General features: G+C 43.6%; 1 protein-coding gene across 1 annotated transcript; it reads left to right on the top strand.

Annotated features, from left to right (window-relative positions):
• The first annotated feature begins 13,219 nt into the window (after nt 1-13,219).
• LOC126401209 (uncharacterized) lies at nt 13,220-15,192 on the top strand. Its single transcript, XM_050062324.1, has 2 exons — nt 13,220-13,535; nt 14,018-15,192. Exons 1-2 carry the CDS (start codon nt 13,220-13,222, stop codon nt 15,190-15,192), a joined length of 1,491 nt encoding a protein of 496 aa, XP_049918281.1.
• Nucleotides 15,193-18,697: the final 3,505 nt, after the last annotated feature.

Genomic DNA, 18,697 nt, shown 5'->3' with positions numbered 1-18,697 from the left:
TGACTATTTAATCTGCAATTTCCTATGACCTGTATCCCAAACACACACCATGTGAAACTGTACGTGGGCAACTGTGCACTCAATGGGTATGGACCAGTCATACCAAATTAGTGAATAATTAGTTTGAAAAGAACTTATACTGGAATTCCTAATTTAGGTGGTGTTCCCATATGTTATTTCCATGTCCTATAGATGAATATTTGTGAACATGAACTACTCACTCTCAAAGCCAGAAGGCAGAGAAGTAAGTCTCAAACTTGTGATGTCATAGGATGTGATGTTGTGTCAGGAGCACAATTCATCCCAATCATTGTTTTATTTTTTTATTCATTGCTATGCATTGAATATAATATGAGAGATGATAAGTATGTCTCTTGGTAAGGGGTAATAAGTTTACTCAAGTCAGGGGTCATCAGTATACTCAATGATAGAAAAAAAGGGTCCTTTGAAGATAAAGACTGGAAAATACTGATCTATAATATCTTTCCCAATTCATTGTCTATTGAGCAGCTCCAGCCTTTATACCCTATGCCATCACAAATTTTAGTTTGACCACTCTAGCTTTTGTATTTTGGAAAGAGTTGGTTATGTTTACTTATACGTTTTGGCTGTCTCAGATTATAAGAATAGCATGTAAGACTTTTGAAACTCCTGGTTCCAGGAGTAAGAATATCTGTAGACTCTATGAGGGGAAATATTTTTTTTACTCCTCACACAACTTGACTTGAGCATGCCCTAGATCCCAGACAGATCCCAGATATGTGTGAGTGTTTTATTTTAAAGTTTTTTTCCAAACTGGTGTGTATATAATGAACAGTGTATTCATTTTAAAGATATGATAATAATAATTTCATAGCCATTAGGCAATGTCAATTCTGCTTTATCTCACTTTTTGTGTGTCCGACACTGTGTGACTGACTTGCCATCCTCTTCTCCTCCATTATCATCAAACATCAGCGCAGGCAGTGAGTTGCAGCCATGTCAAGCTATAGCTTTAGCTATAAGTAGTAGTGACAAAGGGGTGGGGGTAAGCTGTTACAGAGCTGAGCCACAGATAGCTACAGCTTAATTTCATATCAGAGTATTTATTATATTCACTTTTTATTGTAGTTTGCAGGGAAATTTTCAAAAAATTCAAAAAGAAGGGGCACAGTCTTGCTTTACTATATTTCTCAGTTTCAGTGCTTCAGTTATTTCTTTCCTTCAATGTTTTAATTCTTTTTTTTCTTACTTTCCATGGTTTCTTTCTGTCTTTTATCCTGATTTCTTACTTTGTTCATTCATCCGATGCTTGCTTGCTTGCTTTCTCTTTCTTTCTTTCTTTCTTTCTGTCTTTCTTTCTTTCTTTCTTTCTTTCTTTCTTTCTCTTCAGTCTCACCCACCGTTCCTTTATTCATTGCTCTGCAACACAAGCTATTCCCCATTCACCACAGCTCCTGTTTAACTTAAGTGAAACTGATCGGGCAGATACAGATAGCACTTTCCTTCCTCTCCATCTCTCTCCTTTTCCCTTGTATTTTTTTCTTTCCCCACCCACTCACCCTCTCTCCCTGATTTCTCATGCATCCCTCTCTTCCTCTCTCACACATGGTATTTAAATTCTCCACCAGTCCTGCCGTAACCCCATGTTCATCTAACTGAAAGTGATAGGGCGGAGCTGCATAGCGTGTGGGAACCGCCATGTTGTTTGGTGAAATTGGGCCGATGATATATTCATCACGGCACAGGCAATAGGAATCCTGAGAGAGAGAGAGAGAGAAAGAAAGAGAGTCTCATTTTGCTCAGCCAGTTTGGTTTGATGGTATGTGTGGCTGGACATACTGTATGTGTGAGCTGATTGAGCGTGTGTGTGTGTTTGTGTGTGTGTGTGTGTGTGTGTGTGTGATATCATTCAACTGCTCACTTCTCCTGTGACACCTTCAATAAAAGCCCATTGCGTGCCAGGGAGCATCAACCAAACACACTGCTGCTGATCTGCGCTCCCATTCTGTTCCTGTTGTTTTGTTCCTTATGTCCTTCATTAGACTTCCTTTGTCTCATGAGTTCATCATAATGACCATCATGTATTAATGGCAGGTCATTCAAATATATTCTTTACAATAGTAAATCACTCTCACTTGATTGGCATCTCTGTGGGTTTTTGTTCCATTCTGGCATTTTCAAAGTCCCATGAAATGTGTTAGCTTTTTACAATGGCCTCACAGAGAGTATCATTACATTTTTCATGATATGTTAGTTCCAGTCCACTCGCTCTCCAGAATAAGAGGAGAATGTTGTTAGCACGTGTTCCAACATCACGAGTCCTCTGAAGCAGTGGTTTTCAACCTTTTTTTTGTCTCACATATCCCCCATAGCCCATCAGGAGGGCTCCAGTGCCCCTTCATCCTGCCCCTTTGCTAGATGGGATTTCTCTCCTGGAACTGTTCACCACAGAGACAATGATGAAGGGATCCTGCAATTACAACATATGTAAGGTTGGTGGGAAACTGGGGTGTGTCCTGTGCAGTCAGTCTATCTATTCTGATAATAACTATACTTATTCAAAGTGGTATACCAATTTGTGACCCAATTTGTGTGCTGAATTTTCTTCTCGATATAAATACACTAGTCCATACCCATTGGTAGCTTTGTCACCTTCTACCTATGCCAATCCTCAATGCCTATGTGCAGTTTCACATAGATTAACCACGTCAGTGAGTAGAAAAACGTGGGACAGACAGAATAACTGACTGACAGAATGACACACTGACAGTTTCCGTGATTATGTACAGCATACCATACCATGACTTAGTCATACCAAAAATCAGAAAAACAAACAAAACATTCAGCCACAGGGGGAGCCACAGCGATCGGTCGCATTTTAGCCATTTTTAACCATTTTTAAGCATTTTTCTGTTGTCAAAGCGCCACCCAGTTGCCAATTAGAGTTAAATTTCTCCAGTCACCTTGAGGCGTCCTGTTCTACATATCTACCAAGTTTAGTAAAAATCGATATGGCGGTTAGGCCTAGATAAGAAATTAGCTCTCTAGTGCCCCCATTTTGTTTGATGGGGTCAATAATGGAGGGGTCCCCTCAGATTATGTGTGGTCATATGCCTACAAAGTTGCGTGGTGATCGGTGAAACCCTTGAGATGTTATACACCTTTATGTGATGAGCCACGCCCTCCGCAATATTCATTGCCTTATAGAAGCTCAGTTTGAGTTTCCAACTTTTGCCAAGAGGGAACTTTAGATATTGGTCCCTAGAGTATGTTCACAGAGTTTCATGCAGATCGGTCAAACTTCCTAGGAAGAGATCGATTTGAAGTGTTTTTCAAAAAATTCAAAATGGCGGAAAATCTTTATAACCTGAAGTTATGGGTTCTTGAGGCAAATTTGTTCCTCATGAGGAGAGGCATCTCTGTGCAAAGTTTCATGTCTTTATGACATACGGGACATGAGATATGCCCATTCAAAGTTTGCAATTTCAATCGGTTGCTATAGCGCCCCCCTTTGGCCAATTGATGTAATATTGCTTCATTCGCATCCTCCCATGACCCTCTACCACTGTGCCAAATTTCACATGGATTGACCAAGTGAGTGAGGAGAAAAACGTGGAACAGACACACAGACACACACCCACAGAGTTTTCGTCATTATAGTGAGATGCCTGTTCGTCCACCTGTTAATTCCAGTTTTTTTCCACATTTCCATTTGTCTTCAACAACAAGCACATTTCCTGTGTTTTCTTTTACATTAAATGCCTATTGTGCAAACTTCCCTGCTCTGCCGCGTTCGGGCAGATCCGGGCATCACCGGAAGGACCCGAGTAGTCCCGAGGGAACACGAGGACAACAGAACGGCCCCAAAGGCATCTGGGCTGGTGAAACACCTGTGAAGTGCCTCACACTTGCTCTACGGTTATGACAGCATTAAGCGGAGTACTGTCATAACTACCCCCGCCGTCACCTTGTGTCCGTTGTGCGTGAGTGCAAAGTAAGTTTACAGTAGGTGTTTATTGTTATGCTGTTTTCTGATGTACGTGGCATGGAGCCGGAAGGGCCGCCATGTTATGATCAGTACTCTCGCACACAGAGTTGTTTACATTAGATATATTGCCACAGACTGGTTAATATGTCCGCCTTTGTTTATATATGTGTTCTAAACATATAATACTGTTTCGATTAAGTGTTTACTACCGCGGATGGGCTCTACATCTGGCGATATTCACGTTTCTTACAGTTGTTGTGTGTTACATTATAACAATGTGGTCTGAGGCGCCCCCGTGCGGCCAGTTTTCTTTGTGTAGTATCACATGTCTGTTCAGTTCACAGTAATATGACTTTATTTCTGTACCATACTAGTATAATTATTGTTTATCTATTTGTATGCTTCAGGAAACCACAATGAACATATCCTGTATACTGTTCCAAGCTGTGTGAAATCATTAAAGAAGGGTTAAAGAAATCTCTGAGTAGCTGCAGTTTTTCTGACAGAAGACTAAGGCCAGACTGTGTACACCAGCATTCAAAATATAATTCACACCTATGAATAATGGAAAGTCAGGAAATGTTTAAATGTGGAAAAAAAAATCTGCAAAATTGGGGAAAAGTAGGACTGTATTTAATTGGTGAATGAAAACGTATCTCTTTAAACAGAAATCTGTCTATGAATGCGGAATCTGTCGGCAACAATACAAGATTTCGGTATTGGAAGTTGTCTGGTCCAAGTAGCATTGACCAATCATGTTTGAGCAGCAGGTAAACAGTCCGTGTGGAGGGGTAGAATGCATTGGCTGAAATGCAGTCTGGTCTGGTACATTCATCTGATGACAATTGAGGCTTTTTTTTCCAGCTTTAACAAAATGCGTCTATATTCATATGCATGCATCTGTTTAAAATGCATAGCTGAAATGGCCGGTGCATGGCGCAGGAAGTCTTGGTCCAGATATTTGTTTGCTACACCAGATTCCCATTGTTATTGACTTGTACCCCTAGAGGTTTATCGTCTTTAGACTATTGGCCAATAGGTTTAGAGACTCTTTTGAGTTTCATTAACAGGGAAGCAGGTTAAAACTGAAACTTTACGTTTTTCAACAATGCTGTGGTGAAAGTGTGGTTAGGTTTAGGCACAAAAATACTTGGTTATGGTTTGGAAAAGATCATGTTTTGGCTTAAAATACCCATACTTGATGGCACAAAAAAGCTGCTGGGAAATGCTGCAAGTTTGGTGGCTCAAATGCCCCAGAGAAATGCTGTGATGTGTTAGTGAAAAACACCCATCTTAGATGGCCACAGGGGAAGCTTTGTGTAGGTAAAAACACACCATGATTTGGTGGCTCAAATGCAGGTGGGAAATGCCTCAGTATTTCGGTAGATAACATCCAGGTTCCTTGCCACAAACACCACTGGGAGATACTGTAATGTGCAGGAGCAGAACAAAACTCTGAGGTTTGGTGGCTCAAATACAGCTGGGATATGCCTCCATGTGTTGGTTAGAAACATACAAGTTCGGTGCCACAAATGCTGCTTGGAAATGCCTAGATGTGCTGCTAAATACATCCGGTGTTGTTGGTTTTGAACAGTGGTTTGCAGTGGTCTTCAGCTTAGCAGACGTCTCGCTTCATTTACACATTATCTATCTCCACCCTCCCGATGATACAAGTCAGCTTATGTATCATGTCACTTGAGAGACGTTGGTATGGCAAGTATGAAATGTGGAAATGTAATGAATCTGTGGTTTGCAGAAAGTCATAATACCAACATTCTCTTCTTGCAACTGGGCTGAATACAACCCTGACCCAAATTCCTCACTGCCACTGAAGAAAATAAAGGCAGCACTGGAGAGTCATATTTAATTTTTGCTATCAAAGCTTGTATTAGCTCAAATTATCTGTTCCACACTTCACATGCCTCCTGGTAACTACAGAAGTGCCCTCTTGGCAAAATGTTCACCTGGTTGGGAATCGCTACTCCAAGGTCTCTGGCCACAACATATCCTTTAGAAGGTCTTGAAAATACTCTATCGTCCAACACAATCGGCTCCACTCTGATATCTTTGCTGCCTTAGTTGTGGAAACAAACAGGAACAAGGCGACCTTTAGATCAGCTTATTGAAGTTTGGGCTTGTTTCCGATCATTGGGAACCTCCCACTCACACTTTCAACCATGTAGCAAGTCCTATACTTCACTATCTACATTGTCTCATGTGTTATAATGAGATCTATGCATGCTCTGCTATGTATACCTTTTAATTGCTCCACTGGGGATGAATACAATAAGTGAACTGAAGGGAGTCGTTCTAACAGCCCTGCTGGGTTGAACAGCGTGTATGTGAAAGTGGTGAAAATTGAAAATGAAAGTGCAGACACTGTTCTCTTTCTGATGTGAATGCTCTCCCTCCATCTGTCTCTTCCTCCCTCTCCTACTATCTGTCTCACTTGATAGCTCTTTTAAAATTCCCTGTCTTTGATGAGATCATAATTAAGTATTCTAATTACTGCAATTAATCCAATTACCTACCCTTATTAATCGGGTGAAAGCATTGCTTGTCGTGTTTGTGGGCATGGTGTGCATTTGTGTGTGAGACACTGATTGTTAATGAAGGATTACATCAGAGCGTGTGGGAGGTTATGAGTGATACAGACATATTCATCTTCTCATAGCTTTACCTTCTACCTTGAAAGTCAGTTGAGACACTAGAAAGAAAAAGCTTTTGATGAGTGTACACTGCTGTGTCAAGTGCTGTTGAATAAAACTGTACTTTTATTCAGCATTCTTTTTTTATTTGCACACAGGAACAGGAACTGGAATGTCATATCATTTAGAAATGTTCTTGCCATTAGTTACGTATGTGATACAGAGGAGCACATCACGTTGTTCTAACACAAGACAATAATTCACAAGGTAGAGGTTAAGGACACACAGTAACCAGGTTACTGTGAGCTGCTCTCTGCAGACATATTACGCTGAATTTGTGAAGAAAAACTTTCAAATCCAAATCCTATCCATAGAGAAATTTCTCGATGAATTGAAGCCATAGGGGTCCGCTTTTAACAACAAAAACACATTTACAAAATCCATTTACACACCCTCACACAACTTGCGTAGCATAATCCGGGTAGAGGTAAAATGAAAATTTTTATTAATGGAGTGAGAAGCTTCAATATCCGTTCAGCTCCCTGTCCAGAAGAGCTGTCTGTCATTTCTTGTTTCCAACTGACAGTCAACGTTGAACCCTTAACCACGTGTTTATTATTATCATCATTACAACAGAGGTCCCCTAACCCTTAACAAAGAAGTCATTTTAACTTTTGGAACTTTTTTAGGAGTCAAATGATGTTGTCCTGATCATAGGAGTCAGATCAGAGAGCCCTTCTATGTATCATTGTTAAGGGCACTGACAACTAGGCTTGTTCTTAGCCATCTGTTTAAAAAAAAGCAAAGGAACAGTGTTGGCAGTGAGCAAGAAATGTAATTGCTGTATGCCCTACCTAGTTGGATGACAGACGCTACAGTTGTAAACTGAAAGTATCTGCTCTGTAATGCAGCAGCAGAGTTGCAGGAGTCAGATTTCACTTGTGATGGGACCAGCAACACGATGGCAGAGGATTGGATGTCAAAGCGAAGAGACAAAGCACCTATTTGTCAATATTTCTGATTTAAACCCAATGCTAACAGAGAACCTGATAACGTTAAGGAGGGAAATGGAGTTGGTAACATCACTAAGTAGTTGGAATTGTGCAGCCTGCCACCTGTACCGTAATTGTTCAATTGCTCCCTACAGTATTTCAAACTGATTAGCATTTGTCTTGTATTGTGACACATTTTTTGACAAACAATAACAGTAGTACTAATCTCACACACAAATACATTACCTTTGATACTTTGTGATAAAAGTCGGAAATGTTGTCTGTAGAGTGCTTAATACAGCACTCTACAGACCAGTGGCAGCTGGTGTCATTTTCTCCAGGGGGGGCTATACCAAGCTCCAAATATACATATACCAAAAATCAAGAAAACATGTATCACACCAGTGTATTTAATGCCAAAAAGGATTTCAGCTATCCCAAAGCAACAGAAAACAATCTTTATAACTAACCAAAACAAATCAGAACAGACCTTGTTAAATAAATGAAAACAACAAAAGCAACATTATAATAACATGTAGTGCAGTGTTTTACTTTTTGTATTGTCTTCCTCGGTCTGTGGACTGTTGAGTAATTGTGATGTCCGGCTGATCAGGTCCAAGCTCTTTCACTTCGAGCTTCTCCTGCAACATCCTCCTCTCAAATGGTGTTGTTTTTAAAGACTTCACCATATTTGCTTTCTCTTTCTCCATCTCCGTCGCCAACTCTCGCTCAAACTCAAGCTTGTCACTCCGCACCAGAGCATGTGAGCGGAGCGGGGAGCAGAAGGATTGTGTGTTGAGCGAGGAGCGGCTATTTTTTTTTTTAAAGGTGGAGCGGAGCCTTATCTCTCGCTCCAATTTCGCTCTGGTCGCCCATGCCCCACCCAGAATGCATCTTTGCACCTGCGCACACCCACACTATTTTCTTTCAAAACTATGGAGTAAACTGTGATTCTGGCTGCTCAGATCTTTTAGAAGACTGATGACAATTTTGGGAGCTCTAGTTCTGCTCAGTTTTCTCAGTTTTGTCTCTCTTGGTTTAAAAATAAAACGTTTTAAATTAATAACCTATGGTCTCACTGTTTTTGTCGGCTTAAAAACGAAATATTACCTTTATGTCTTAGTTGAGTTGGGTTGTGGTATTTTTTAAATGAAATGAAATTACGTAGCCTGGGCAAAGACAGAATCGAATCTACCAAGCTCATGTATTATTTGTGAATAGAAGATTACAGGTTAGGGTAGTACGACGCAGTTTTTTTGAGCGGAGTGGTGAGCGAGTGGAGCGGGATAAAATTTATGATGGAGTGGACCGGAGCGGAGCGAAGAATGCGCAGAACCAAGCGGAGTGGACGAGCGGCGCAAAGTGACAGGTCTGCGAGCGAGGAGTGGAAATTTTCACCCGGTCCGCTCCGCTCACATGCCCTGCTCCGCACTGTATGACAGACGGCTGTGACGTCATCCTGCTTGCAATTGGGTGGGACGTAAATCAGCTGCATTCAGCCAGCTCCTATCTCTTGTATTGAAAAGGAGTGAACTGCGCATGTACAACTTACAACGAGAGTCTATGGGCGAAGATTCTTGCGCCCCAGAGAGGAAACACGTGACCAATCAGTAACTTTAGACAACTACATTTTTATTGCAGATGATACATTTTACTCACTAACTATATCATATTTATCTTGCTAATCTGAAAAATGTATATATATTGCAAAGTATTTTTATTTTATTTTTTAGATGTGGGGAGAGTGGTGGGGCAGCGCCCTAGTGCCCTCTGTTGACCAGCCGCCACTGCTACAGACATTGAGCATCATTGACAAATATTCAAACCGGTAACAAAGGTGTTGTTTCAACTTTCAAACAGGTGGGACAGTTTTCTCACCTCACCCTACTTACAATGTGTTTTGTCATTTCTATGTATATGCAAATAGTGCATCCTTCACAACTCGATTCCTCCCACTAACCTGCTTTCTTGGTAAATGGACTGTATTCATTTAACATTTTTATCTAAAGTGCTTCACAACTTTACTTTTTCGCCCATTCACACACCAACAGCAGCATCCTCCACTGCCATTACCTCAGGAAACTACAAAGTTCCTTTATGTGCTTATACCACCCCCACAAACGCAGCTGTGCACACTATAACCTAAAGTAACCATACAGTTTATTCAGCATTTTGAAGCAGAATTAAGAACGCGGCCTTGATTTAGAACGGGCTACATCAAACACTTAAGTAATGATAGCAGAATTAAAGCACTTTGTTTTCACTTTAAGTCAACTCACAACAAAAACTGAAAGAAGCATAGTGTAGGTGAGCTACTCTACCATTGTACATCATGATATACTTCTGTATGCAATCTGATAAAAAGGTGAAGGTTATAGATATTACCTGATGTGAACTTGTCTTCACATTTTTACACTGAAGCTACAGGAGACACCTCAGTAATAATCTCTGCATGTGTGTGTGTCTCACATTGCTTCAGAGACATCCTGTTCCCAAAGTACAGTGGCAGGTCATAATGATGTTTCCAGGCTCTGTCTCACTCCCTCTTTCTCTTTCTGTGTCTTTCTGCTAAACTAGGACAAGGACATACATGGACAAAGTAGTGCTTATTAGTGTCCTGCCCTGGTCTCCCCCCACACACACATACATGCACACACACACATACAGTACACACACACGCACACACAAGCAGTGTTTTGCCTGAAGGTGACTGCGGGAGATGAGAGGAACCAGTCATTTTGCTACAGTTACTGTTTTATCAGATAAGTGCAGGCCATCCAGATGGCACAGTAGGCAAGGACACATGAGGCTTGTCTTCCATGTATACAGAACAGTTGAACAGTTTTTAAAGAAAGTGAAGCATGGTTGCAGAACCTGTGGGACAAGAGAACTCAACATGGGACACACGAGAGTGGGGCTCTGGATTTTTTTAATGAGCTCTAGGTAGACAGACAGTTTGGTGTTCAAGTTGAAAATTCCACCGAAATATGATAAGGTTTGGGGAACATCCAGGTACTTTAAATGCTGCATCGTTTCAAATCCCAGCTCAGACTGTGATTTGCAGCATGGAGTCTGGGGCTGTGTATTTACTCGAGGCAGAGGTGGGTAGCAGTCTCAGACGTTGTTTGGCAATAAGAACTTGGATATTTGATTTCTTAAAGTAGAACTCCAACAGAACCCCAAATAAACCAAAGAAAAACCTAAATTATTTAATAAAAAAAAGTAAAATAATAATAATTAAAGATAATATATTCCCAACTGGGAGACTTGGGAGCACAATGGATAACTGTCATTACTGAATGCATTACTGCCAGAGGCTTTTCTTGGATAATATTGCCAAATTAGCATTGCAAAGACAGGACCTATGTAGATGATGTAGGACAACCACCACTCCACCCAGCTTAGTCTTGGCGAGGTGCTGGAAACATCAATAAGTCCAACATGGAAAAAAAGAGCCTAATCAATTAATTAATTAATTATGAATTATGAATTATAAACTTTAATCAAGAAGAAAAGAGTATTGATTTTGAGGGTTTCTCTCTGTGGTCAAACTATCATTATTTTAACAGGTATCTTTTTAGTTAATCAGTCATGTATAAATGAAGTTAACTAGTTAACTTAGGTTTGGGAGCAGGGTCATGCCTCAACCACTCCTCTAATCACCTGACAAGCCTACATATACCTGGCCAACCCATCCAGCCCCGTTTGTCTCAGATCTCTCATCAGATCCTCAGACAGTGCTTCACGCACAGCTAACAGCATCCTTGACTAAAGTCAATACAACGATTAGCTACTTACCCACCATGGACGCCGAATTGCACATCGGTCCACCTGATTCCGACAGCGATCTGTACGACGAACTGTACGAGACCGGTTATCCTCCTCCGGAGCAGCAACCGGACCGCAGCCAAGCGGCCCGCAGGAGCCGGGTGCGCTCGGTGATCAGCGTACCACAGTCTCGCCGCTCAAGCTCCATCAACGAGATCTCTCCTATACCCAGCAGAACCCGGGCCTCATCTCCACCTCCACAATCACCGCCCAACATTAGAAACTGGACCGTCGCCCGTCTCCAAAGGTTTCTGAGGGAGAAAGGCATCCCCTTCCACCGTACCGACAACAAATCCAAGCTGTTTCAGCTGTATTCAGCCTCCATCGCCGCTGCTTCAACCGCGCTTCCCGTGCTTCCGGCTTCGACGCCCGGGCCAACCACCGCCCGCGTTGCCAGCCGTGACGTCACTCAGGTCACCCCGCCACAACCACAGCCTGTATGTCCCCCTGTGCCTGCTCCCTCTGTCTCTGACTTCTCTCAACTAATCTCAGCTTTCTGTTCATCCCTGTCTTCGCAGGCTTCACAAAATCCCCGTGCACATGCATCCTTTCATCCCATCATCCCTTCCTCTACCCTTCCTTCAGTAATCCAAAACAACATGGCTTCTGCTTCCCTATCTTCTCTCACCAGCAGCACAGCAGGTCAAGAGCCCAATGCAACAAACCAGAGGGCTCCACCACAAGCTGCATAGCCTCCTTCCCTCCTTCCGACTTTTCTATCCTTTCCCCCCCCTCCCTTCCCCCTCCCTACCCCCTCCCTTCCCCAACACCCAAATGTTTTTTCCAATTGTGCAACTAACTACACTCTCGCCACAGCAGCACCACCCAGCCAACCAGCTTCAGCACTCTATCGCCCTTCTCCTGTCTCTCCCACCTTACACCACCAAATTCTTACTGGTAATTGCGTTGATCTAGCCCAACTCCTTCAAACATCCATCATAGACACCAGTCAGCCCAGAGAAATTCACACTCATTCCGGTTACGTGCAGCTCCGCCACCCTTTACCTTCTCGGTCCAAAGACTTGACTCCCACTGAATTCGCCCTTGCCTTTTCACTCTACAGAGATGTCATCTGCTCAGCCTTCCCTGCACGGAGAGCTGAGCTAGACGACTACCTGTCAATAGTGCTCAACATGGCACTACGGTTCGGAGGGACAGGGTTTTACTCCTACCATGTCCATTTCACTAATCAGGCAGCTGGCCGCATTCAACAGTTTAACCAAGGAACATACTGGGGCACTCTCGATTCCGAATTATACTGCCGCATCTTCGCCGCCCACACATCCCTCTCCTGCGAGTTGTGCGGAGCCCCCTCCCACCCTGCCACCACATGCACAGTCAGTGCCCCACCACCTCGATCACGTCCTTCTTCTTCACGCGACACCTCAGTTTTCAACCGCTTATCAGCAGCTGCACCCCCACCTTCCATCATCCCTAAGCCTGCAGACTTACGTCCCTCAGTCAATGTCCCAGTGCCTAAGGGGGTAGATAAACGGGGGTGCCCAGTCCTGTACCAGGCAGGAAGGATGGTCTGCAATAATTTCAACCACCTGGGCTGCTCCCTCTCCAACTGCTGCTTCCTGCACGTCTGTTCCTTCTGCGGAGGTGCGCACGCCAGGACCACCTGCCCTCACAACCCTACCACATATGCAGCATGACTAGCACGGCACCTCGGCACACCCATTAAGATAAACATTTTTGCCACTGCTCTACAACATCATCCCGATAGACCGTTTGTTGATTTTCTCATCAATGGCTTCACACACGGTTTCCATCCCGGTATGGAAGTACTTCCCGACACTTCACACATCTGTCATAACCTCCAGTCCGCTCTCACGGAACCTCACACTGTCGACACCCTGCTGGCTAAGGAAGTCAAAGAGGGTTTCATGATAGGGCCATTTGACAGTCCCCCATTTCCTATATTCCACATCAGTCCCATAAGTGTTGCAACTCGGAAATATTCAGGCAAAAAGAGACTAATCATTGATCTATCTTCACCATACGGCTCACACATTCCGAGCATCAACAGCGTCATACCATGCCCAGATTTCTCCATGCAATACACAAACATTGACCACGCCATCACCCTCATCCGTCTAGCACAGAGGTAGGCAACCTGTGGCTCCGGAGCCACATGTGGCTCTTTAGCCCCTGTCCAGTGGCTCCTTGAGCCTCTGAGAAAAGAATTCTATGGAAATTCATTCTATGAATCCAAATGTTGCCGAACCTCGATAGCAGTGGCTGGTTAGCTATGGATGCCAAATCCAAAAAAAGTAAATTGAATAAAATAGAGAATGTGGTAGTGCGTGGACAGATTTGTTTGCTCTTACTGCCAGCTCTGCAAAATTTAAGTACCAAATAATCATAAATAGTGCCCTGCACAGTGTCCACCTTGTGGTAAAACATATTAACAAATGCTTATTTAGACCATAAGTATACGCTAATTTAGACTTAATAGGCTATTTACCTTGATTATAAGGCTCAAACATGTTTTGCGGCTCCACACAGATTTTTTTAAATTATTCTTGGTCAAAAATGGCTCTTTTAATGGCAAAGGTTGCAGACCCCTGGTCTAGCAGGACGCGGGGCCTGGCTTTCCAAAGCTGACATCACCAGCATATTTAAAGTTCTGCCCATTCACCCAGACTACTGGCGTTTTTTCGGCGTTTCCTGGAAAGGAAGTTTTTACTTCTCAGTACGCCTCACCTTCGGATGCAGAAGCAGTCCTAAGATCTTTGACTCACTCTCAGAAGCCCTTTGCTGGATCTTGGTCAACAACCACAAACTCCCTCATGTATTACACCTCCTCGACGATTTTCTCATCGTCACTCCACCATCCTCACCCCCTCGCCACAAGCTCACTACCCTCATCAAAGCCTTTTCGGAACTCGGTGTTCCTCTTTCTGAAGAGAAGACCTCAGGGCCTGACACATCCATTGAGTTCTTGGGCACTCTCACTCTCGATTCAGTCTCCTTCCAGGCTTCTCTGCCAGCCGAGAAAATACAGCGCATCACTTTGCTCCTGTCTAACTATCTCCTGGCAGACAGATGCACCAAACGCCAGCTGCTAGCCCTCCTTGGCCATCTCAATTATGCCATTCGCATAATTCCTCAGGCAAAATCCTTCCTCTCCAATCTCCTGACTAAAGCAACCGTCCCCTCACTCCACGACAGAGTCACCCTAGATGATGCCTGCAAAATGGAAATGCGCATGTGGCAGCATTTCCTGTCCTCCTGGAATGGTATTTCGTTCTTTTACAAAGACTACCTCACGCAGCCCGAGGACATCCAACTTTACACAGATGCAGCTCCCTCCATAGGTTTCGGCAGCTACTATGGAAGGAGGTGGTTCGCTTCAGATTGGCCCCCAGAGTGTAGCTCTCTCGATTCAGAGTCCCGCTCTCCTTCGTCTGCACTCCATGAGTTATATCCCATCATCATAGCTGCCATTCTTTGGGGGCACGAATGGTCAAAAAAATCCATACTCATCCACTCCGATAAAACAGCAGCTGTAGAGATCATTAACAAAGGGCAATCTCGCTCTCCCATCATCATGCAGTTCACGCGCAGACTCACACTAATCTCAGCTCAACAACAGTTCATTCTCCAGGCAGCTCACATTCCCGGTCATTACAACAGCATCGCTGACTCATTGTCTCGCTTTTCATTCCAGAAATTCAGACACTTGGCTCCAAACTCAGATCTTCATCCCACATCAGTCCCACCGTTTTCAGCCACAATATTCAATTAGCTCCACAGCTAAGAAACCTCACAAGTGCCTCACAAGAGGCCATACTGAAAAGCCTCGCTCCCAGCACTCTCTCTGCCTATCTAACTGGCTGGAACTCTTTTAAAGCATATCACGCCACATACCAGATGTCATTTCCCTCTCTCGACATCACATCCATCTGCAACTTCATCACTCATGCTCATTCCATCTTAAACATCCGAGTATCAACTATCCAGACCTACCTAGCAGGAATCAACTATTTCCATAAACTAGTCACTGGCTCCCCTTGTCCAGCCACCTCTCATTCACACGTTACCATGCTAGTCAAAGGCTTGCGCAAACAGGAACCCATGCCTCCAACTAGACGCCTACCACTCACTTCTGACCTTCTCAGCCTCTGCATCCACACTCTACGTTCAGGCTACATGTCCCCGATGGTCGACTTAACCCTCGAATCCATGTTCCTGCTGGCTTTCTTTGGGTTCCTGAGATGCTCCGAATTCGCCCCAACTTCTTCTGCTTACAACCCTTCTCGTCATCCCAGTATGTCCGACATAACCATCCATACCTCTGACTCTCTCATATTCACACTCCGAAGGAGCAAAACCGATCAACTGGGTATTTCCTTCCCCATCTACCTCTTCCGCCTCAACTCCTATCTCAGCCCATACGAGCCGCTGACAAAATACATCCACTCCAGGTATGCTTCCAGCGCATTACCTCAACACCCACTATTTCTCACTGAAACAGGAAAAATGGCCACCCGATTCTGGTTCCAGAAACATCTACACAGAGTCCTCCGCATTTCAGGTATTTCTTCCCCGTTTGTCTCAGATCTCTCAACCTGCCCACCCTTTCCCGTTCTCTTCATCATCTCCACTACTCCTCTCATCCCTTCCAATTCCATCTAGTTCATATCTCTCCCATGTCTCATTCTAGGTACAGTCCGGGGGTCCATAATCAGCTTGGGTGGAAAACGCTGAGATGGAACCCCCACACTGAGTCTCCTTCTGCCCAGCATCCAGCGTACCCTCCGGACCAGCCTGGCTGACGACATCCTCCATCCATCTTTGCCCCTCCCCTCTACATTCACTCACCATCAACATCATCTCATACCTCAGAACATTCATTAAAAAGTTTAACTTCATATTGTTGTGGCGTGATCCTTGCTAGTGAATACTGACTCAAAGTTGCTACTCTTCTGTACATTATAGGAAAATGTACAGTATGTAACGGTGATGCCTGGAGACCCCCCCAGTTGTTAACCCAGGCAGACCATTTATAATATGGATATATGGATAAGAATCATACATTGTGAACTAGGGCATTACCGACTTTGATTTTTTTCAGGTCGACTTATCTGTCAATAAAGTCAAAGTCGAGTCGACAAGTCATTTGATGACGTCATCACATTGACACGGCGGAGGAAAGTGAAGTATCTCCACACATGTGATGTGTGTCTGTCAAGACCCGAACATACTCGGGCGGAACGTACGCGGAACGGACTCTGCGGAGGTCCGCACGGACTCAAAGCGGACGTCCGCAAGCCCTGTGCACGCAAAGCTCAGATTTTACGACCGCGCGCACCAGTGACTGCTCGGCATGTATTTTTCACATCGCGGGGACTTTTCACAGACATTTTTACAGGAAACTACAACGCAGAAGTGTGCTCGACTATGAAAGCCCAAATGACTGGAGTCTGCTCCGCTTATAGTGCGCCCGAGTATGTTCAAAGATAAAGTATCAGTGTAAGCCATTGCATTCCGTACACAAGCACACAGAGAGAGAGAGAGAGAGAGAGAGAGAGGGAAAAAACACACGACTTGTCGACTCCTCCCGGGGGGTGTCGACTTGTGCCACTGACGTCGACACGTCAACAAATTGACATTTCTGTTAATGCCCTATTGCGAACACAGCAGTAACTTTTTTTGCAGCAGTGAGTGATCTGTAAGGTTGGTTTTGCGCCACCTTACGGCCCCTCTTATGTGTGTTCACACCAGGCAAGAATACAACAATTTGTGAATTACATGTACAGTCAATGTAAAGACGTGGTTAGATGTGAATTCCTGCTGGGCGACACGATGGATGTGATGGATGTGACGTGAATGATGCAAAATATGTAAATTAAGAGATGCAAATGAAGTGAGTGGCACGTTTTCGCATCATACGCTTATTTGCGAAAGCTGAAGAATCTTAATTTCAGCGACCAATACGCACTGCGATAGCCAATCAGCATTGAGGTCTTCCAGGGACGTATGACGCCAGGGACGTACTGGCAGAAGTTCATTCATTGTCAGTTATTTGCGCGTATGAAGCAAGTCAACATTTTAGCATTCAAACACAAAAATTTGCATTGTGTTTGGTCTGAACACAACATTAGGAGGTCTTTGGAGATGTTACGCGAGCGGTTACGTCAGTTGGAGGCCTCCATGTGGGGAAGACAGACAGGATGATTGGCCAATCGTTGCATTTGGTCCGAATGAAATGATTGGCTGAAGTTTTCTTAGAACCATATGAGAATGGTATAATTATGAGTTTTTATCTCTGGTGGAATTCACTTACATTTTACATGTGCCATCAGCTTATTAATAGCATTTGAACCTAAACAAAGAAAAGTGTAAAATTTCCAGAAAGGTAAGTGTAGCTTTAAGTGGGTAAAGGCAAATAGCAGAACATGAGATCACTTTACTGTAATATAGTGATAAAACCAGTACAAGACTGCACTTACAATATAACTTTATCTAGGCTAATATCATGGTATCGATGTAATAATGACATATTGCCCAGTTCTACCATCTGCCAGCAAAAGCCTGCTGGGTGATGCATTTCACATCATTGATGACATTGACCTGGGTATGGGTGGGGAGCTCCTGGTGGTGGCAGCACAGGACGACACCAAACACCGCTCATATGCACTTACTGCACACACTGCAATGACACAAAGCTGGTTGACAATCAGTAATGTTTTCTTTAATATCCCCCCAAAGATATAGATTTAAACATCAATCAAAGACCCTGTTTACACTTGGTTTTAAAGTGCGTCTTTGTGTTCTAAATACAAGTCTAAATGACCACCAAGATGAATTATGATCCAATCACTCAAACCACTTGCTGAGGTCATCTGGGATGCATTTGACCACATATCTTTTGTTGTGCACAGTTAATGCCTCCTGATATGTCCCCAACGAGGATGTAACAGAAAAATGTGTCGTAAGTGCAGGATGTTGTGGTTGTTTAAGTGACCTCGCCCATTTTACAAATAGTTGGACGAAGAATTTCGTGACAATCTATTGTTTTGCCCTACAGAAGGAGATGTGTTCAATTCTGCTGACAGTGATACCTCCAGCTGTAATGACACAACCACCAATGTGTACTGGCAAGGTTGTAGACGTACTCATTGTAGGTAAGGTCCTTTGGCCTTCTAGAGGAAGTGACGTAACAAAATCTGAACAAGGTCAGCTGGAGACAGGACACAAGTTTAAACAATAATGTGTCTTGGCTATCCACTTGCGTCCAGACAACAAAA

Source organism: Epinephelus moara, chromosome 14 (assembly GCF_006386435.1).
Source record: "Epinephelus moara isolate mb chromosome 14, YSFRI_EMoa_1.0, whole genome shotgun sequence".
In the NCBI taxonomy this organism is placed as follows: Eukaryota; Metazoa; Chordata; class Actinopteri; order Perciformes; family Serranidae; genus Epinephelus; species Epinephelus moara.
The sequence above is the reverse complement of the archived record's forward strand: the minus strand, read 5'-3'. Positions and strand labels throughout refer to the sequence as shown.